General features: G+C 52.9%; 8 protein-coding genes across 8 annotated transcripts; 5 read left to right on the top strand and 3 right to left on the bottom strand.

The window, feature by feature from the left end:
• Window positions 1–1,025: 1,025 nt before the first annotated feature.
• Window positions 1,026–2,863, top strand: J4E88_008495 (uncharacterized protein; the record flags this gene model as incomplete). The annotated part of the gene is made up of 4 exons (XM_049402105.1): window positions 1,026–1,449; window positions 1,498–1,868; window positions 1,929–2,061; window positions 2,559–2,863. The coding sequence occupies 4 exons, from the start codon at window positions 1,026–1,028 to the stop codon at window positions 2,861–2,863; spliced, it is 1,233 nt and encodes a 410-aa protein (XP_049252203.1).
• Window positions 2,864–3,659: 796 nt separating this feature from the next.
• Window positions 3,660–4,817, top strand: J4E88_008494 (uncharacterized protein; the record flags this gene model as incomplete). The annotated part of the gene is made up of 1 exon (XM_049402104.1): window positions 3,660–4,817. One exon carries the CDS (start codon window positions 3,660–3,662, stop codon window positions 4,815–4,817), a length of 1,158 nt encoding a protein of 385 aa, XP_049252202.1.
• A 2,829-nt stretch (window positions 4,818–7,646) lies between these two features.
• On the top strand, window positions 7,647–8,226 carry J4E88_008493 (uncharacterized protein; the record flags this gene model as incomplete). Its single annotated transcript, XM_049402103.1, has 2 exons — window positions 7,647–7,649; window positions 7,705–8,226. 2 exons carry the CDS (start codon window positions 7,647–7,649, stop codon window positions 8,224–8,226), a joined length of 525 nt encoding a protein of 174 aa, XP_049252201.1.
• Window positions 8,227–8,723: 497 nt separating this feature from the next.
• J4E88_008492 (uncharacterized protein) lies at window positions 8,724–9,770 on the top strand (the record flags this gene model as incomplete). Its single annotated transcript, XM_049402102.1, has 1 exon — window positions 8,724–9,770. One exon carries the CDS (start codon window positions 8,724–8,726, stop codon window positions 9,768–9,770), a length of 1,047 nt encoding a protein of 348 aa, XP_049252200.1.
• Window positions 9,771–9,812: 42 nt separating this feature from the next.
• J4E88_008491 (uncharacterized protein) lies at window positions 9,813–11,487 on the bottom strand (the record flags this gene model as incomplete). Its single annotated transcript, XM_049402101.1, has 3 exons — window positions 9,813–10,812; window positions 10,869–11,082; window positions 11,139–11,487. The coding sequence occupies 3 exons, from the start codon at window positions 11,485–11,487 to the stop codon at window positions 9,813–9,815; spliced, it is 1,563 nt and encodes a 520-aa protein (XP_049252199.1).
• Window positions 11,488–13,360: 1,873 nt separating this feature from the next.
• J4E88_008490 (uncharacterized protein) lies at window positions 13,361–15,716 on the top strand (the record flags this gene model as incomplete). The annotated part of the gene is made up of 2 exons (XM_049402100.1): window positions 13,361–13,742; window positions 13,870–15,716. 2 exons carry the CDS (start codon window positions 13,361–13,363, stop codon window positions 15,714–15,716), a joined length of 2,229 nt encoding a protein of 742 aa, XP_049252198.1.
• Window positions 15,717–16,035: 319 nt separating this feature from the next.
• On the bottom strand, window positions 16,036–17,737 carry J4E88_008489 (uncharacterized protein; the record flags this gene model as incomplete). Its single annotated transcript, XM_049402099.1, has 2 exons — window positions 16,036–17,232; window positions 17,291–17,737. The coding sequence occupies 2 exons, from the start codon at window positions 17,735–17,737 to the stop codon at window positions 16,036–16,038; spliced, it is 1,644 nt and encodes a 547-aa protein (XP_049252197.1).
• Window positions 17,738–19,052: 1,315 nt separating this feature from the next.
• On the bottom strand, window positions 19,053–20,483 carry J4E88_008488 (uncharacterized protein; the record flags this gene model as incomplete). Its single annotated transcript, XM_049402098.1, has 1 exon — window positions 19,053–20,483. One exon carries the CDS (start codon window positions 20,481–20,483, stop codon window positions 19,053–19,055), a length of 1,431 nt encoding a protein of 476 aa, XP_049252196.1.
• Between the last annotated feature and the right edge of the window lie 220 nt (window positions 20,484–20,703).

Below are 20,703 nucleotides of genomic sequence, written 5' to 3'. Positions count from 1 at the left end.
AGCACCAATTCGCTGACACTCATCATTTCCTGAAGCTCATGTGAGGATTAATCTCATGCTCTGTGATCAACCATACAGCTGGGCGACAACACAGTCGGTCATCTTCCACACGACGGTTGTGTCACGTCCTTAGATTCCAACGCCAGTCATCCTGAAGTCTATAGTGTTCGGCTTTGTCTGAGCGCATTGCGAATTCGGATCATTGACAGCGAGTCCTCCGACATCGCAGGTCCTTACACGTCCGCTGAACATGCTTTACAACTGGACTCAGACTTCATGCAGCAAATTGCCAGACTTTACGCTTCTCGTCATGTGCGAAGGTGACAACATCCCGCTCGAAGCAGTAAGTCCCTCCAGGAGATTGCACAGTTTGTCGAAAGATGCTCAGCTGACATTGAATGTACAGGCCGACAAGAAGCCTCTCGAACTGCGTTCTAAATAACGAGAATGCTGCAGCACGCTCCGGTCGGACGGTCTCAGCCAGACTGTAAATGATATACAAGAGCGCAGCTGATCTCGTTGGGAGAGATGAATACGAAATCACGGAAGAAGAGTCAAAGGCATCCTTAGAAGCCTACACTCCACTGGCGTCTCAATTAATGAGGTGGTGCTACAAACTCAGAAGACGACAAGCCCAACACTTCAACCTTATCATGGAATATTCATCTTGCATCGACTCACGTTCATCTCAAGTAAGATCTGTACTCCTTGAGCCTTCGGGAAGTTGTACGCGTGGTAGACCCTCACATCTTCTCCCCCTCTTTCAATCTTCCTCCACTGTCCGCTAAGGGCCGCGCAATCGCTCAATTGGGACGTCACCCAGCGATATCGACTCCTCTTCACGCTCACATTCACCTTCACTTTTGACGTCAGTGCGCAAGCTACCTTTTGGTCACTATCGCAGTTTGACAAACGCCGTCACGTCGTCTACGTACGACCACGTCTATATCCGCGTGTCTTTCTCAGCAACATCTCCATTCCCTTTCCCTTGAACGCACACGTATCCGCCGCGCCGAACTCAAAACATGGACTTCCCGCACGCGCAGATGCAAGCGACGCTGGCAGCGACCAACTTCTCGCCAAAATCAGTACCGTCGCTATACCCTCAGCTTGCCAAGTCACAGAAGAATTTGCATCGCAAAGACAGCTTCGTTCCGAAACCTCCCAAAGTGCAGGAGAACACTAGCGATAATGGGTGCGACGACCAAGGACAGCGCCAGGCTTATCGCAAGAGTAGCATCAAGAACTTTGGCAGTCTCTTCGCGCGCAACCGTAGTAGTATCGCTAGTACTAGCCCATTGACGCAGGTCATGAGCTCCGAGTCCGAGGGCAGAGACACAAGCGTTGAGACCGAGCGCGCAAGTCAGCAGACCACACTCGTCAGCTCGGACATTCCGTCTCCTAGTAATATCATGACTGTTGCCGAGAGAGAGAAAATCCGCGAGCGTCGTACGTACCCTCAACCTCTTCTCCAACCTTAAACTAACAAGTCCATAGACCGAAAGTTTGTCAAGCTCCAAGGCCTCGGACACGACCACCCTACCGTCTTCACCGCCGACCCAGGTGACTACTCTCAATATGACTACGACGACAGCGTCGATAATCGGCGCTTCAGAGACGAATGCGGAGAATGCGAAGGCACACACGTCGCCCACGATCTCGCCAGTCCTACACCCAGCAGTCGCCACCGTCGCAACGAGTCCCTGCACGTCAACCTCAGTGCAGAAGAAGTGAGGAAGTACGCCGACGAAGTCCGTAATATGACCATCGCCGACGTCCACCTCTCTCTCTTCGGCTACTGGATCAAAGAGAGCGACGAGCACTTCCAGGAGGCCAAGAAATATCTGAGAGAGTTGGGTCTTGACCGCGTGAGTCCCCATTCGATACCCGTTGTATAGATATGATTGGCTAATGTGATTACTGAATAGGGCTACAACCTCTCCCGCCTCAACAACTTCTGCCTCGAAGAACTCTGCCGCGACGTCCACGACATCCGCCCCTCGTACGCTAAGCCCACTTCACAAATCCTCCTCCATAGATGCGCACGCATTGGGAACTTGCGTTGCCCGGGCACTGCTTGGTGTCACGCAATGTTCTAGATGCCTCTGCCATGTCTCTCCCTCGCTTGTCTCCCACCTCACCACCGACTACCTTCCCGCCCATGTCTACTACTACTACTAGCAGCGTTTCATAACCATCCAGAATACCACCCATGTTCTAGATGCAAATGTCATAGCTGCTTTCACACATTACACAAACTAACATCTACTTCTTACTTCTAGTGAATCACGCACCACGATCCTCAAGCGACAAGCTGCCGCCGACACGCCCACGCATGGGGGCACTACGACGCCTACACGTTCTTTCTCGTCGCCAGTTAGCCCGCGGATCGACAAGTTGCCGCCTTCACTTCACCTTCAGCGAGAAAAAGTGATAGAATCACAAGCGTTGAGGTCGACATCCCTCGGTTCACCTGGTGGACGAGGCGATTACCCACCTAACAGTATGCTACATCCCCGTCAAACCCCCGTAAACTTCATGTTGACTAACAACGTCAGCGCCCGACCGCCCTATGCCACTCGCGTTCCGCTCCCCAAGTTCACCCGTAGGTTTCTTGCCGTCGCCCTCGCACTCCTCTGTCTTCTCCTCGCCTGGTCCGCCGCCCGTAGGGGCTTCAGATGAGTTGTCTCTGCGACCGTCCTCGGTGACGTCGTATGATTTGTTCTACGATGAGACGACAGACTGGAATATCAGCGTTGCGGGCATCTATCAGCAGGTGGTTGAATTGGAGGATGTCGGTCAGATCGATAGGATTATTTCTGATCTGCAGAACATGAAGGCTTTGTACTCTGAGGAGACCTGAAAGCGTGTATGGGGTCAAGGCATGAGGGAGTGTGAGGTATTTCGGTGCATTGTCAGGATAGGTTTGGATTGTGGAAACGAATCTGAATACCACCTGTCTACTACATCACTCAAGAAAGCAGTCGCTTCGATAGTCTCGAGTACAACTCATTCTCATGAGTACAAGGGAGCGTTCCAAGCTCTACAGAATTTTGATGTGTATGTTGGTAGTAGTATGTATATGCAAAGAAGCGGTAGGTAGGGTTAAAAAAGCGAACACCTGCATGTCTTCCGACGCACCGACCACGCTCAACACCCATTACCGAGCGCTTACAACAACGCAGTCAGACGTCTTCTCCAGGCTAGCAGCAATGACGACTGAATCTCAATAAGCATATCAGAGTACAAAATATCCCAACATGTACACACGCAGGGTAGCTAGAGGCGCAAAAACTTACGACCTCATATGTAATGAGACACCAGAAACAACGAAGCAACGTCAAAAAAGCTTCGACGTTTACGACTTCCTGAACGGGACAGATTCCGAGGGCACCGAGTAGTTCGGTACCTACATGGGCAGTACAATACACACTGCACTTTCTCAGTGGCTTGAAATGCCTGCTGTCAATCGTCCAACAAGGTACTTGGCATGCAGACGATAAAATGCCCGACGTCAGAGCCGCAACTACACTGAGAACTTGAGGACATCAATTGCAGTTCCGAATTAGAACAGCTAGACACAACGTTGTCCGAGTCTCTGAAGTCCATAATACCTCTCATTCCTTCCAACCCACCTCCCCTCTCTCTCCCCGCCCATCATGGCGACACAAGCATTCGACCCCTCCAACGTCGACCTCACGACAGCCGATAAAGCCGAAGTAATCTGCTACTTCACCGTTGGCGAGAACGAATACAACGGCATGCTCGGCGCAAGAATATCGTCCATCTTCGTCATCGGCTTTGTCTCCACCCTCGTAACCTACTTCCCCGTCATCGCGCGCAAGAAACCATCTTGGAAGATTCCGTTCGGGCTCTACACCTTTGCGCGCTTCTTCGGTTCGGGGGTCATAGTCGCAACAGCGTTCATCCACCTGCTAGATCCGGCGTACGAAGCAATAGGCCCGGGGAGTTGTGTGGGAGAAAGCGGAGCATGGGCGGAGTATCCATGGTGTGCAGCCATAGTGCTGACGTCCATAATGGCAGTGTTCTGCGTAGATCTAGGAGCAGAAGTATATGTCGAACGGCATTTTGGTGTGAAGAAAGAAGAGAGCGAGGTTTCCAACAACGCGTTCCTTCGCTCTGACAACAACAACACCACCATCGGAGTCGCACCAGTAGCCATGGTGGACCCAGAATCCAACACTAATAACCCAACTCAAGACCACCAAAACGGGGATCAAGACCACCACCGGAAACACACGGCAAGCCTTCGCAGCTACCACTCTGAAGCCTCGCTCTGCACCACCTCAACAGCAGCCCGCCTCTCCTTCGCCCAACAAATCGGCGCGTTTCTCGTCCTCGAATTCGGAATCATATTCCACTCCGTCATCATCGGCCTGAACCTCGGCGTCGTCGGCGACGAGTTCAAAACTCTCTACCCGGTTCTAGTATTCCATCAGTCCTTCGAAGGGTTGGGCATCGGGGCCCGCTTATCTAGTATCTCATTTCCGCGCGGCAAGACCTGGATGCCGTGGGCGCTTTGCGCCTTGTATGGGCTCACGACGCCGCTGGCTATTGCCGTGGGGCTGGGCGTTAGGATGACGTATCTGCCGGAGAGCAAGGTCAGTTTGATGGTGCAAGGCGTGTTGAATGCGGTTAGTGCGGGGTTTCTGATATACAGTGGGTTGGTGGAGTTGTTGGCTAAGGACTTTTTGTTTGATAGGGAGAGGACGAAGGATTTGGGCAGGCTGGGGTTGATGGTTGGGTATGTGTTTCTTGGGGCGGCGGTTATGGCGCTGATTGGGTGGTGGGCTTGATGGAGGGGTGGTGGTGTAAAATGTAGATTCATGGAACGGATGCATGAAGGTACATCGGCTAATGCATTATTCATTGTAGCTACTTGTCGCAACCGCCCAGCAGAATACATTATAACTATTTTGGACGAACAGAGATATATGTGCTCTATCGGATCAATAAGCCCCTTGACTTCAAGTCCATTCCCTTTTCTCTCTCTTGACAAACAGTGAGTTTCGTCACTACTGGCGCCTGTTGTGTGGTAGGACTTCGAGTGAACATACTTAGATCAGGTCTTTGCTCCTCGCTTGGTGGAGGAGGCCGAGGAGGTCTTCTAGCAGATCGCGCGGGTATCGGTGTATCTGGCAGCAGTATATCTTCGTTCAGTGAGTGCCTGGATCCTGCCGGGGAATTGGGTGTTGACATGCTCGCTTGTATAGCAAGCAGAGGTTCTCGTATGATCGGTTGTGGGAACGACTTGTATGATTCGTAGGGCGTGCCACCGATGGTGATGCTACCAGACCATTTTTTCGAGTGTCTTGATTTGGGTTTGGGGGCCGGCGATTGGGATGCTTGGAAGTGAGAGTATGGCTTGAGGCAGAGACTGCAAACGATGAGAACGGCCAGTGTCGTCTGGCCTTGTGTGACCACGGCGTACGGTAAAGAATCGAAAGCGGGGTCTCCGTTGCGATCGTATGCTTGTCGAAGATAAACCAGACGAATGATAGATGCTGCAACTAAGCTACACGGGACGTCAGCAAGGTCTCAGCTGAGTATTAGGTCCTTTGCTTACATGAAGCGCATGGACAATAGTAGTGTCGCCAAGGCCTTTTGGCGGTAGGATTCCTGCAGTGTCCATATGTGATGTACCGAGAGAGTGATCACTGCTGTTTCTAGAACAGTATCCGTGATGGTGGCGATCATCCAGAAAGGTATCTGTACTATACTTAGAACGAGTTCAGTTACGATATGACAACCGGACTTACCAAGGGGATACACTTCCCCGTCCACACCAGCCACGGCGTCGGTAGCTCACACTGAAAGACCATGCCTGCCAAGACTGCAATGGTCCATATCAATACCAGTGTACTAACTAGTAGAACGCTTGCCCTGCGTAGTGTGCTATCTGCTAGATGATAGAGGAACAGTAGGACCGAGCTTTTGGCGATGCTTATTGTCAAAACGAAGAGTATCGTGGTAACATAAAGCTTGAGTTGGATTTGCTCCAAGTCATCATCGCTGAGGAGACAGTCCCTCTTCCCCAGGCCCGATTCAACAGCCGTGGATATTATCACGGTGCTTCCAAGGGCAAAGACCGATGCGGTAACGATAATGACGTCATCTGTCGACGAGAGATGGCGAAGGTGTTCAGATCTGTATCGAGCGACGACTCTTGCTACAGTGCATATAGCCTATGACAATGATCAGCATTGAGATGGATACCAAGAGGGAACTCGTACCAATAGGCAAGCAAGAAACCAAGCTACCATTACCAGAATAGTACCATGATTCTGAGCTGAAATGAGCGCATTCTCATGCTGGGCTTGTTCGCACATCGTGTCTTGCGCGGTTCGGAGATTGCATTGAAATGAGCCTTGATGAATCTTTATCGAAATAGCATGTTGGCGGCTACAAGGAGATGAATAGGGCCAGATGTTCTCGAACTTCGGACAAGCTGCATACGCTGTTCGTAATGCTCCCTTAAAGTCCGAGTCACCAGGACTACGCGTCTTGCATTTCATGCGAATGATTGCCTTTTGTCGCGGCAGAGACGACGAGGGGTTCGTATAGTTTCGTCTAGAGAACCACAAATAGAAGCGGAAGGGATATGAGTCGCGATCCGCAGCGAATCGTAGAACAACATGACGGCAGTGGGCGGGATTCGATGCTGATCGGTCGCACGCGTGCCTGCATCTAGGCTAGACGGCCGTCGTGGAGCTGAGCCCAGGTCCGTAGTGTTGGGATGAAGGATGGCGCCACAGTGATACGGGGATGTTGTACATGCCGGAGCGCTGCCAACCCGCAGATGGTGGCAGCTGAGGTTAGATGATAGCGTTTCAGGACAGGTTTGGGGTTGTGAAAAAGCAATACTCTCTCGTATACCTTGACTTGCCTGTGGCAATCGCTTCTATGACATGTTCTACTGGAGTGAACCCTGCAAGAAACAAAACGAGGGAAAATCATGCCATCTTAGTGCATCATAGGTGATCACAACGAGGATCGTTATGCGACAGACAGCCAATAGTTGGTGGTCGGGAACGGGCCGCACCTAGCCAAGTCCGATATGCTGCAGTCTTATCGGAGTGTTTCATAAAGCAGTCCTGCCCCAGGTCGAAGCATGACTAGATGACTCGGCTGCGAGAAGAGCTGCTGTTTGCTGTTTGGTGCGGAGTCCGACTCGCCGTTGGTGGCGTCGAGTGAGGCAGCTCTTCGGACTTCATCCTGGCGGAGTTGAACGCGTTGCCTCAAGCACCACGAGCGTGTACATGATGACAGGAAGTCTGTGAAGAGTGAAACACATGACTTAGCCCGGTAGATGCGACAAGGATGAGCAAAGGGGCACGATGAGGAGGCGTGGTAGCTCACTGAGGCGATGTGCCCGTTGAACCACGTCGGAGAAGGTCATACAGTTGCAGCTGCGTATGAAGTCGTGAATCTCGTGTAGCCGCGAAGTTACATCCGGATGGAGGGTTCTGAGACGGAAGCCGAGTTGTACGTCCAGTGTCTGTGAAGGTCGCACGGGCCGGGTGGTTGACGTCGGCACTTGTCGTTATCGATAAGAACTTTTGCGCAACAGCAAACGAGCCCTATGCGACAGGAACCAGTCAACTTTCTCTACACACAACACAGCCATGGTATGTCTCTCTAGCAACTTCTGTATAATAAAATAAATACTTACTAACCGAATAGGCGCCTATAAAGAAGCGCACAACAGCGCGCGCAAAGTCCGCTCGCGCCGCCCGTCCCACGACTACCACTGCAACTCTCCCAAAGCCCGACGGCATCCCCTCGTACCCATCCTCCAAGCGCGACAAGCTGAAGGTCAAACACTCCTCATTCGTGTCCAAGATCGAAAAGTCCTCTGCCAAGACCCAAAAACGGCGACGCCCCAACAACAAGCTCATCGCAAACCTCGAATCGCTCGCCGACGCCCTGCCAGAGTCTGGGGAAGATGGGCTCGAAACAAGTCAAGCGCGGATAGTGCAACCTCAGAAAATGCCCGATAGCATGAAGAAAACAAAGGGTGCGAAGAAGCGGAAGGAGAAGCTGGAGAAGTTGGAGAAGGAGAGGTTTAATGCGAATCTGGCGCAGCTTGTGGGCGGGAGTGGGAAAGGGGCACAGGGCGCTGATGCAGTACAAGATCGCTGGGCGGCGCTCAAGAGTCATGTGCAGAGTAATATGCAGACCAAGCCTGAGTTTGCACAGCAGTGAAGGCCAGGCGTCTGAGACACGAGAATAGAGACCTGACCAATGGCTCAGTAGAGCGGATTGGCAGGCGAGGAACACTGAAGAGATACCCGCGGAACCATGGACGCATTGGCAGGAAGTAGGCCAGGCATTCTGACCCGGCACGAATTTCCCATCCGTATCTGCATCGTACAGATTAGGCGCCCTACTCTCCCGTATTTCAAAGCCTCATAGCACCGACGGTGCGAGCCGATGTCAGCATGATAATGATTACCACGATTAATGGATTTAACGTGGGTAATGATGTGGAAAAACACGGCACCCAGCATCGCGCTGTGTAATGCGTGGCGGAAACTTTCCGTAGGATCATGATCGCTTAATCATCGACTTTTGTGCACAGCAGCCACCTCCCTTGAGCTCTGCACCAACATATAGTAGTAAACAGCCATGAAAACATATAATAGACCATCAAAACTATCCCCTGGCAAAACTCATACTCCATCTCCTTACAGTCGTCGACAATGAACGAAGCCGCAATTCTCACCTCCCCAAACTCCCCTCTCACCTTACAGATCCTCCCCATCCCCAAACCTTCCGCCTACGAACTCCTAATCAAAGTCTCCCTCATCGGCATCAACGCCATCGAAGCTAAGATAGCCAAGCGTGGCACCCCACCACCGCCTTCCTACCCCTTCATCCCAGGCTCTTCATACACCGGCACTATCGAGGCCGTAGGTACACACGTCACGAAGTATCAAGTTGGCGACCGCGTCCTCGTCAGCAAGAGATTCGGTACACAGGGCAATGAATATGGCGCGTATCAACGCTACGTCCTCGTTACTGCGGAGGAGAAAATGGTAGTCAGACTACCGCAACGCATAAACAAAGATGAAGAAGCAGCGTTGGTAGCGTTGATAATGAATGCGAGTTGTGTTGCCGGTCTCTTCTCCGGGCGGCTGGGATTGCGCAAGCCAGGTGATGAGGTCCAAGAAGGCGAAGAAAGAGAAAAGATCTTGATATACGGCGGAAGTTCCAGTTTTGGTCGTTTAGCAGTGCAGTACCTCAGATGCGCAGGGTACGATGTTATCACCACGTCTTCACCACAGCACATGGGTACTGTATGTGAGCTCAGTGGGAGTGAGGGTAACGTCATCGACCACACACTTCCGCCCGATCAAGTAGTCGCAGAACTCAGAGCGCATGGACCATACGATGTCGTCGTGGACATGGTATCCACTCTCCAAACCATTCCCCTCGCAAGCCGCATTCTAGCCTCTCAAGGCGGTGGCAAACTCTTCGCTACGCAACCTGCGTTCAGTCCTGAGAACTTGCCAGAGGGTGTAGAGAGAGTGTTTGAACCGTGGTCAGACTCGTTGTACGAGGAGGGGAATGAAAGACTGATGGAGTGGGTTGTGGGGACGTATTTACCGTTTGGCATGGAGAAGGGGTGGATGAGTGCGCAGAAGGCTGAGATGGTGAAGGGCTTAGAGGATGTTGATGGGGTTTTGGGGTGGATGGTAGAGGGATACGGGGGTGGTAAGAGGTTTGTTGTTGAGATTGGTGGGTAAGCTACCATGCCTTACCTACATTACGTGTTTGGAAGCACAACCTCAGTAATCCGGAAACTCAGTATCAACCGTACTTCTCCACGCCTGCAGACCCCCCTTGATATCACCAATATACCTCTTCCCTCCCGCGTCGAGTCCAAGCTCTTTCATCCTCTTCACCGTAACCTGCGAGTCATTACCCAATCTACACACAACGAAGATGGGTTTCTCGGATTGCCGCAGCATCTTTGTCCAGTCCTCTTCTTCGACGGCAGAGGCAGGTCCCCGGGTAGCTGAGACCGTAGAGAAAGGTACGTTGATACTACCGTCGATGTTACACAGCTCAAACTGCACCTTCTCACGGACGTCAACTAGCAAGTGGCTTTCTTTCCTCGATACTGTGCCCGTGAAAGGATTGACACCGGATCGTAATTGAGCGTAGTTCTTCGCTGATACACGTTCTTCAGGGGCCAGTGGATTGTTATCTGGAAGTAAACTGCCGCAGAACTGGACATAATCCAGACTCCCCGACTCCAGCGCTTCTGCACTAATCGTTGCGTGCGTCGAACAAGCAGCGCACTTTGCTTTCCGACTCCTGAGCCGTATAGACCGGAACATGGGATTTGAGTAAGCCGAGAAGAGAAGAAGGCTCGGCGGATCTGCGGGTGTAGTGGTGGGTTTGTGGGTGAGGACTTTGATGGCTTCGAGTGCTTGCAAGACGCCCATTACGCCAACGACCGGTCCTAGGATGCCGCCGTCGCCGCATGAGACGACGGATTCGGGGGGTGGTGGTTTGGGGAAGACGCAGCGGTAACAGGGGCCTCCGTTGGGATCGCCGGCTGGTAAGGGTGGGTTGTTCAGGACCATCATTTGGCCATCTATACGGAGGGCTGATGCGGAGACGAGCGTCTTGCCTAGGAGGACACATGTATCGGATATTAGGTAGCGCGACGCGGGAGTGTCTGTGCAGTCTAGAACCAAGTCGTACTGTTTGAATGTCGAAACCGCAGTCTCTGGGCTGAGTCGGGATGTGTGAGGGACAAGTGTAACATTAGGGTTGAGCCTAGTCTAGTAGGTTAGCTGGGGTTTCCCGTAGCACAGACTGATGGGTAGACGCACGACTTCAAAGACACCATCGCGCTCTCGACTTTGGTCATTCCAACTCTGGCCGTAGAATGTAAGATTTGTCGGTGTAGATTCGATTCTTCTACAACGTCGCCATCGACTAGTCCAACGGTACCAACTCCTGCTCCAACCAGGTATGCAGCAGCTGGGCAACCGAGACCACCCATACCTACGATGAGTACCCGGGCATCTCTCAAGCGAAGCTGACCTAAGGAATCCGAGCTCAGCACGACTTCAAATACTCTTATTAAATACCAAACTCACCTTTCAGACCAATCTCAGGCATAATCAGCTGCCTTCCATATCTCTTGTACTCGTTCTTCTCCAATGGCCATTTCGGTGCATCTTCAGCTACAGTGCCCGCGGCTTCCGGCGCCGTTTGCTCTTGCTGAAGGATAGAAAAGATCTCGTCTCGAAACTGATCAGGGACTCCAAAATTCATGTCATGATCCATAGGGTTTACAGGATCAGTTGCTAGTCGCCTTTTTTGCGGCACAATCTTGCCCTGCTCGCGTTGATTGTGCTCCGCTTCCGCGAGCTGTTGGCGCAGATCTTTGAGTGTGGCTTCGCATGTTGCAATTTGCTTGCGCAATGCGCTGATAACCGAAGTCATGTTGGTGTTGCCAGGCGAGTTGCCTACATCGTGACTCTGGCACGTCTGGGATGCTTGTGGCAGCCCGATGTGGGGCCGGGTCGTCGCTACCACATGCAGTCCCGCAACGCTAGTCTCGATTGTATTAGTAAAGGCACGTGCGCTGTCCCCTTCACGCAGACACGACGCGTAGTCTCGTAGTAATAGTGAGTAAGACGGGACTTACGAAAGTCACGTTTAGTGAACAAGATTATGAGTATCGAGTTCCACCGATCGATAAGCGCCGTATGTCCTGGAACAGAACTTTATGAGTTTACGTGACGATGATACGCGTAATGGAGTATGTAGTCGGCACGCTATAGGTCACTACGAGATGGCACTTCGCGGTGCGCAACTTCATCCTTCAAGCCTCCACGACTTTAGGCAGCATCTTCTCGTGATGTTGGCTTTGATTTTAGCATGCTTGGGCGTACAGCCTCTAGCGACCATTTGAACACAGGGAGCTCTTAAGGCAGCGGTTGACGCCCATTTCATATCGTTGGCCCGGGCTATCAGACCGCAGACCGAATGGCGAGGCAGAGTCGTGAAGGCTTGCATACAAGGCGGTTGAAGTGGCTCATGGATGTAGATGGACTCGATCTGGCGGGCCCTGGCCTGACCACCCTTTCGAAGCTCAAGTGATGACACGCAGCGGGAAATTGCAGGTTGACCTTTTTATTGGACTCTACATCGTTGATGCATGATGTCTTGCGCGAATGCGATTCTGCTTCCAGTCTTTTGAGCAGCTGCAAGGTCGCCGTCCTTTCGTGACCGATCGGTGGTTGACGCAGCCGCAAGGCGATAGACGAATCTGACATGCTGATGGTCGACCGGTGGATAGATTGTACATGGGAGAATGACGCGCCGGATTTGGAAGTAGGATGCAAGTCAGAAAAGTTCCGCAGGAACGATTGGTTGTTCGAGGCGGCTTTTGAGGCGGCCTTTGACGCGGAAAGCAGGGCGTTTTCCATGGCTGCCATCACCCTGCGCTGGTGTCTGAAAGCAGGCTGAACAACGTCGGTGTGGCAATACGGCTCTGCTGATGCCGGATGGCTTGGATATGAAGACATTCTCATGGCTGCTGTCAGGTGAGGATCTAGATGTCACTTCTGTTGAATGCAGCACTTGGCCGAACAATGGCTCAGCTCGTGTTTCATCATCAATTCTCCTGGTAGGCTAGCAGCTCGAAAAAAAGCATTGCGTTGACGAATGATTGAACAAACGGGCTGAAGCACGTTGACCCAGATCTGCGGGCGCGAGGGTCGTGTTCACGGGAGAAGCACCGAACGAGCGGCACCTAGGCATTCGTCGCGGTCCATTCGTTACCAAGGTTCGGCGGGCGCAGGATAGATGTCAGCATGCACCAGCTTGGATGATATCGCCATGCGCAGTGCCCGATGATCTGTGCTGCAGGTCTTTGAACGAGGGGCGAGACAAGGCGGCGATAGGTCGCCGAATACTTATCTTTCTGCAAATGATAATCGTAGCCTCGTCGCACTGCGCCGAGAGATCCTTGTGCTTTGGAAGCTGGGCGTCCCCACAAGAGCGGGAGAGGTTCACTGCCCGTAGGATTAGTAGTGGCGCCTCCACTTTTTGGTTTGGTTCAGAGCTGACCTTCCACCTTAGGCTGTCGAATGGTCTGGAAGCCGCATGCAAATGTCAGCTGCTGCTACTGGCTTCGTGGGCCAGCATTTTCACTAGTAGCGACTGCTTAAGGGGTTTCAATTGACGTATACCTGGTCAGTGTGCCATCTCCCTAACACTGTCCTGCCGCCCCGCGGAACAACGGGAACGAACCTCAGCACCCCGCACCGTCGTCATATCCATCACCCATTTTCAACCACTCCACGACGCCATGGTATCTGTTTGCGCAACATGTAAAGGTCTCCAGAAGCACCTCCATGGATCGGACAGCGTGCAAGAGAATGGGCCAGATTCCCTCGTTTGGGTCGACACGACGCTGCCAAATCTGAGGTCGAGATCAAGTTCCTGCCGCGCGTGCGCGCTCCTCCTCAATGGCGTCCTCCTACACCACGACCGGTTCCCAAACATCAACGAAGACAATGTTAGAGTGAAGGCAGAAACATTCAGGCCAAAGAATGGAAGAGTTCCCCAAGAACATCTTTCCGTCGAGCTCCGATGGAAAGACAACGACGACCAGGACGATTGCCACGAGGACGAACATGAACATGCAGCAGGCCATGCAGATCTGAAACTCGAGTTCTTCACCGATGGAGGTATGCCAAACTTTCTTCCGACGTGCTTCAGTTGATGTAATGATGGTCGCGGTCGTGGAACGGTCACCTCCAGGGCTACTGCTAGCTCATTCGCTCTGCAGGAACGCGTGGACTGACAACACCGCAGACGGCCAGTCTCCTTTCTCCGCCATTGGGCGCGGAAAACATGTGACAGAAAATCCACTACAGAGTACTGGCTTAGCAACAGCGCGAGGCTTGATTAAGAATTGCCTAGAGAACCATGTTACATGCAGTCGCCGAGGCAAACCGACCACACTACCGAAGCGCGTTCTAGACTTGCTGTCGCGCGACGACTCCAAGAGTATGCGCTTGCACGAAAGTGAGTACATCCAAGACGAGAGGAGATACGAACACGGCGAATACATCGCCCTGAGCCATGTCTGGGGACTGGCCAAAGGTATCCCGAAGACGACTTTGGCAAACCTGCAATCACACAAGAAGAGCATTCCATGGTCAACATTGCCAAGAGCATACCAAGAGGCCGTCTTCCTCACCCGAGCGCTTGGTTTCCGCTGGCTGTTTATCGATAGTCTGTGCCTGATACAAGATGACGTCCAGGAGAAGCTGGAAGACTCGCTCAAGATGGATGAGATCTTCGGCAACGCCTTCCTGACGATTGCGGCGACCTCCGCATCCGACAGCAGTACCCAACCCCTCTTTCCTCCCAAAACACAGCCATTCAAGATCCAAGCAACGGACAACAAAGGCTCGCTACATAAGATCAACGTGCGGGAGCAGCCGACTCATTACAGTTTCAAGGCGCCTTTTGACGGAAATGCTCACATGAACGAGTGGGAGCTACCCTTCAACATGACCGAAGAAGCAAATCTACACACGCCCCTCTTGATTCGCGCATGGCCGTACGCCGAACGCCTACTTTCGCCGAGAGTGCTGCACTTCACCAAGAGCGAGATGATTCTAGAATGCCGAGAAGGCTACCAATGCGAATGCGGGCGTATCGACGACAATACATATGACACGCGGCCATGCGACCAGGTCAAGCAAGAGTTTGGCAGAGTCCTCTACGAAACAGCAAACAGACCACAACAAGCCAACACCAACGGAAATATGGGCCACACTCGGATGGACAGCATGACAAACCAACTGGCCTCTACGAATCTCACGAATGGCGCCCAACAAGAGCTGTTACGCAGACGCGAAGAGACACTCCAACTCTGGTCCTACATCATAACCGAATACACCGCACGCCACCTCACCTACGACAGCGACCGCCTAATAGCAATAGCAAGCATCGCCAAAGCCCTCTCTCCAACCCTCCAATCAGGCTACATAGCCGGCCAATGGACCTTCAGCACCCTCGGCCTCCTCTGGTATCCCAACGACAGCTCACGCTGCCGGCGCCCGAAACTAGCCCAAGGACAAAACGTGCCAAGTTGGTCGTGGGCCTCCGTCGAAGGCTCCCCCATCTTCTTCGACAACACAAGCGCCATGGATCTCGCTTGTCGCGCTTCCTTCGGTCCAAAAGGCAAGCGTGCGAGTGCGTGGTCACCCATCATGGGCGAGCCCCTCGAACTCTCAGGTGCCATGGCCGCAGAAGTCGTGTTTCACTCTTCTCCGCCTTCTTCATCTGCATCGCCAGACGCACCACCCTCGTATACCTTGGCTAAAAACGGTATGACCGTTGACTTTACCCCCGACGTCGTCCCTCCCCGCGGCGAAGACGCGCTGCAAGACGGCGAAACCCTCGTTTGCGTCCTCGTCAGCATGACATTCCGTTCTTCCATAGTAGGTATTGTGCTCAAGTCTTCGTCTTCAGCGGGGAATAACACGTATCGTCGTGTCGGCAGACTGGAATGCTATGAGTGTACGCCTGAGGGGACGGAACAGGAGATGAGTGAGGATGCGGAGGCGCTGTTTGAACACTGGTTCCCTGAGATTCAGGATATGACGCAGTTGGATAATTATCCACAGAGGACTTTTACTGTTGTCTGAAGTACCTGGGTGTTGTTAGGGGAGGATGGAACTGGTCATGTTGAGCGAGTGGAGGTGGCAGGGCTTTTCGTTCGTGCTTTGTATATTCGATACCCCCTTTGCTACTAGCATCTTGCGGTAGTACTTTCGTTGTTGGTGTTTCGTCGTGGTCGGGACGCGGGAGAAGGCTGGTAGCTGGTGTTTCTACAGTTGCATATATTAGGTATCGAAGAAACACATTTCAATTCATTTCGGATGAACATGAATGTGTACAGACATCTCGGATTATATCGAACCCTCAGTTCACGGGCTACAATCCAAAACTCTATAGCCAAGCACCTCAATCCACCTTCACCAAATTCACCCTCCAACCAAGCAACTCCACACTCCCAACCTTTCCACTCTCGGCATCCACATGAAACACAAACGTATCAAGCGGCTCCCCCATATACCTCGCCCAATCCCCATTATTCCAACTCATACACTCCAGCCCCGCCCACAGCTTCTTCGCCGGGCTGATTTGATCAGGCAGCATCCTCCAGTTCTCGCTCTGCGTACCCAGAGAATCTAGATCAGTTGGGTACAGCCTCGCGCTAAAGTTGTCCAGTGGGACTTGTTGCTTCATAGCCAAAGCAGCAATGATATCAACGCCATTGACGCTCAGCGCCTCGACAGCCAAACCCGGACCCGCCGTCGAAGACAAAACGAGCGTGTCGTTCGAAGACGCCGTCTCAAGCACATACCTCCCAGCGTACTTCGCCTCCGCCTGCTGACGTGCTAGCTCATCTGCCCACGGGACCAACGCACTCACAACCGTGTCCAGTAGCTCAATACTCGAATAACTTGTCTCGCCCCCTGCCGCATTAATCGTAATGCTGATATCGTATTCCGGGATCAACACAAGATAGCTCCCATACCCCGGTACACCACCCGATTTTGTATACACATCGATCGCGCGCGGAAACTCGAGCGGAAGGTCGTCGATGCGGAAGATTTCCCATGCTGCACCGACGTATTGGTGGAGAGACCGGAGGAAGGTGGTGGGCTGCATCCACTTCCTCAATGCTACTTTGCTGAGTAGCTCCCCGTTCTTGAGTGCGTGAAGCAGGGTGAGCAGGTCGTTGGGTGTGGACCACAAACCGCCTGTTGGGTTCAGATTGCCGAAGGGGGCTACGAACCATGAGGCATCTTCAGGGCGGCGGGGCAGGACGGCGGTTCCGTCATCTGAGGGGACGGAGAAGGAGGAGTTTGCCATGCCGACGGGGTCGAGGATGAGCTTTTGGATCACGTCTTCGTAGGTGGTGTTGTGGGCTGCTGAGAGGGCTTTGCCGAGGAGGATGTACCCGATGTTGCTGTACATGGCGCGGGAGGAAGGGGAGTGTGGGGCGTAGACTGGGTTGTTGAACTCGTCGAGGATCTCTTGGGGCGTGCACATTCGGCCGCCGGGGATGGGGTCGCAGCCTGGGAGGGTGTTGTTGAGTAGTAGGAGGCCGAGAGCGGTTGCGTTTTGGCCGAATGCTATGTCTGTTGTGTAACCCTGGGGTGGTGTTTTAGTTCAGTGTGTGGGTGGGGGACTGAAGGATTGGAGGACGTACGAAGCGACCGAGACCGGAAGTGTGATCAGTCAAGGACTTGATCGTTACATCTGCGTAGTATTCTTCGTTCAGACCAGGAATGAACTTTGTAATCGGATCATCCAAGCCGATCTTGTCTTTACTCAACTCCAGAGCAAGTGCCGTGATCAGCTTGGTTGCGCTAGCTATGCGGAGCTTGGTGTCGAAGAGCGACTGATTGACTTCACGGCCAGGGGCTGTATGCTCATATTGGAAGACCGTGTTGTTACCGACAGAAGCCTGGATCGCGAACGAAGTGTTTTTTATGAAACTGAAGTTTTGGAATACCGCATCCGGTATGCTGAAGTTGGAGGTATGGACAGCGAGTGATGGTGGTGGGAGAATTGCACCTGGTGGTGGGCACAGGGAGAGCGCGGTGGGGGCTAGCAGGGAGAACACTGCGGCTACCGGAAGTAGCATTTTTGACATGGCTAGTATATAACAGGATCCGTGAAGAGATGATAGTCTTGTTGTAAAGGAGAGCTCTTCGTGAGCATAGAGATGGAGTGGTGCATCTTGGAAGGTTAGTACTGCCCTTTCTTATACGGAAAGATGAGGCCTCCCAGGAAGGCAATAGCACTAGCACATGCACCGCCTACTTCATAGCTTTGATGCTTCTTTTATCTGGACTGACGACTCCAGCATGGATCTGCGCAACATTCAACGCGTCGTTACGCCCTGTGGAGATTGTGTTGTTCCCACAGAACGCCTCATGGGAGTTGCTATCCATTTGACAGCCTAGCTGAAAGACGTTGAAGTCGTCTCGATCATAGTCATAGACATTTAACCCATGCCAGTACTGCAGGACAGACGCTGTAGACAGCAGCTCGCCTATCTTGAAGACGTACCTGGTAGTCGAAAGATGGGGTAGGGCTGTTCACGGGGCTGCGCCTCACACCAACTTTGCTGCTTCTAGCGCCCGCGCTTTGTGGTCTGATTGGCTGACTCGTACATTCTGAGGCATGTTTAAACGAACAGTCTGTACGAACGAATCAGAGGAACAACGACCGCTGAGCCGCAGCACGTCGTAGTAGATCCTTCGGAGAGTTCCATCAGTGCTAAATGCCTGACGTGTGGGTAACTTGGCGCGAAAATAGATGATCCACGTCCCTCCCAGAATATGCTGGTCGCCCATCTTCTGCGGTGTAACTTTCAGATCATCGTATTCGAATCTGACGTTAGCGGTGAATCTTCAGAGACTCTCGCTTCAGGGCTCTTCGTGGACGTTGATGACTCGACTGTCGAGAAGGCAGCATCGCTCGTTGTATCCGCTAAATTGATTGAAAAGTTAGTGGCGCAAGAATGATCCCAGATGTTACACAACAACTCTGTCATGTGTGGATCGTGGATGAGGAGCGCTGTTAAGGCGAAACGCCTTGAATTTGAGGGCTTCGTGCAGAAGATAATGAGGAGCTTGTGCTCGGGAAATTCTGGTACCATTATCAATCCAGCCTCGTGATGCAAATCGATCGTGGAGCGATCAGATATGCATCTCTGGTAGTTGCAATCTGCAATCGCCGTTACAGAGAAGTGGTATCGTTGCTCAGCCCGAATCTATCTATGGCCCTGGGAATCATATGCCGATCGTAAGGAAAACCAACCAAAGGCCCATGATCAGCCACAAATGCAACGCCGTTGATATGCCTGACACCTTGAAATCCAGAAAGAATAGAGAAGAGAGACTCATAAGAAACGCCGTGTAAAAGTCGCAAGGATGGCAACCGACAACAGCAACATGCTGGTTTTAGCTAGAGCCCGTACTGCTGTGCATTGGCATGGATGGTGTATGCATCATGCCACTTCCACTTGGCATACTGGTAGGACCTTGTTGTTTTTTCTTTTCTTTCTTTGCCCAGCGCACTGTCGCAGTTAGCATGTTATACCTCCTTGCTTCTGGAGTTGACGACTTACATCCGCATGCATTGCACAGTGTCTTCGGCCCATTTGGACCCTTCCGCCATTCGGGCGAATCCAATGTGCCGCAGTCTGTGCAAACGTATTCGTCGGCGATTTTGAGCTTCTTCTTCTTGTCAGAAGAATTTCGGCCATCGCGGTCTAGCGATATTTGTATGCCTGCATCGCCACGGATGAGGTTCGGGCTGGCGTCACCGGTACTTATACCCTGTGAGCGCTCGCCGTCCCTGTACCGGAGGCCGGTCAACATCTCGATTGTTTCTAGATGATTTGCGCCCTCATACCGCATCATCTTGTCGTTGATACTATCGGGCTTGCTTGCGGCGAGGGCCTCGTCGAGGTTCTGGCGGGTGAGGGCGGTGTTGGAGATGACTGGCTTGGCTGGCGGCGGCATTTGCGCATAGGACGCGGCATCGGCCTGGCTCATGTTCTGCGTGACATGCGATTCGGAAGGAGTCACCGAGGTGGTGGCGCCTTCCGTCTTCTTTGCCCAGTCGTCCTGCTCGTCCTGCTCCTCCCGCTTGAGCTCGGCTATGCGCTTCATGAGGCGCTCGTTCTCTATCTTGTGTTCGAGGAAGGAGTCGAGGAGGGCGGCGTTCTTGGTCGGGTAGGGGCGCGCCATCATGAAGAAGCCGCGGCAGTTGATGGTGTTCGGCGGCGCAAACGAGTTCTGGTCGCTGCTGAGATGCGGGTGGCCGTGCGACTCGAAGATGATCCATGTGTCGTCGGTTTTGCGGAAGCGGTAGAAGAAGCGGAGCGGGTTGCCGGACGCGATCGACTCATTGAACTCTTTCACGAAGATGCCAATGTCGTCGGGGTGGATGAACTCGTTGATGAAGCGGCCCATGACATGCGTAGGGTCCCAGCCCGTGAGCGCCTTGCATGAGGGGGAGACATAGAGGACCCTGCCGTCGGGAGTCAGTATGTGCAGCAGGTCGCGCAGCTCTTCCAGCACGCGCTGCGACCAGTTCCGCCGCTTGGTGAACTCGGTCAGGGTGCTGCCCGAGGGGTTCATGTTGGGGGCGCCGAAGCCCGTCGGTAGAGGCCCAGCGCCTGCGCCTGTCATCTGCATGTCGCCCATGGTGCTGCTGGCTGGTAGACTCGCGGCCTGCATCTGTGGATCCGCAAAGGAGAATCCGCCGTTCTGGCCGCCCTCGGCTCCGTCCAGCGACCCCATATCCAGATCCATCGACTGCATGCCATCGTCCATGGGCAGCCCGTTAAACTCCTGCGTCTGGGGGTGCATAGGCATTCCGGCCATCATCTACAGTCATGAGACAGGTGTTCAGATTTACTAAGGATGCAGGGCCAGTCAGCGTACCTCAGCACCGCCATTTTGATATTGCGCCATGGCGTCTCAAATGCACGATGCTGCATATGATGTCGTGCAATAAAGCCGCGGGTGATAGGCGCGGGCAGCTTCCCCGAGGACGTGATGGGATTTCTATGTTTTGTGCATGCCCATCCGCACTTTAGCATGA

Source organism: Alternaria novae-zelandiae, assembly GCF_023758075.1.
Source record: "Alternaria novae-zelandiae strain BMP 2774 chromosome Unknown scaffold_19, whole genome shotgun sequence".
Classification (NCBI taxonomy): domain Eukaryota; kingdom Fungi; phylum Ascomycota; class Dothideomycetes; order Pleosporales; family Pleosporaceae; genus Alternaria; species Alternaria novae-zelandiae.
The sequence above is the reverse complement of the archived record's forward strand: the minus strand, read 5'-3'. Positions and strand labels throughout refer to the sequence as shown.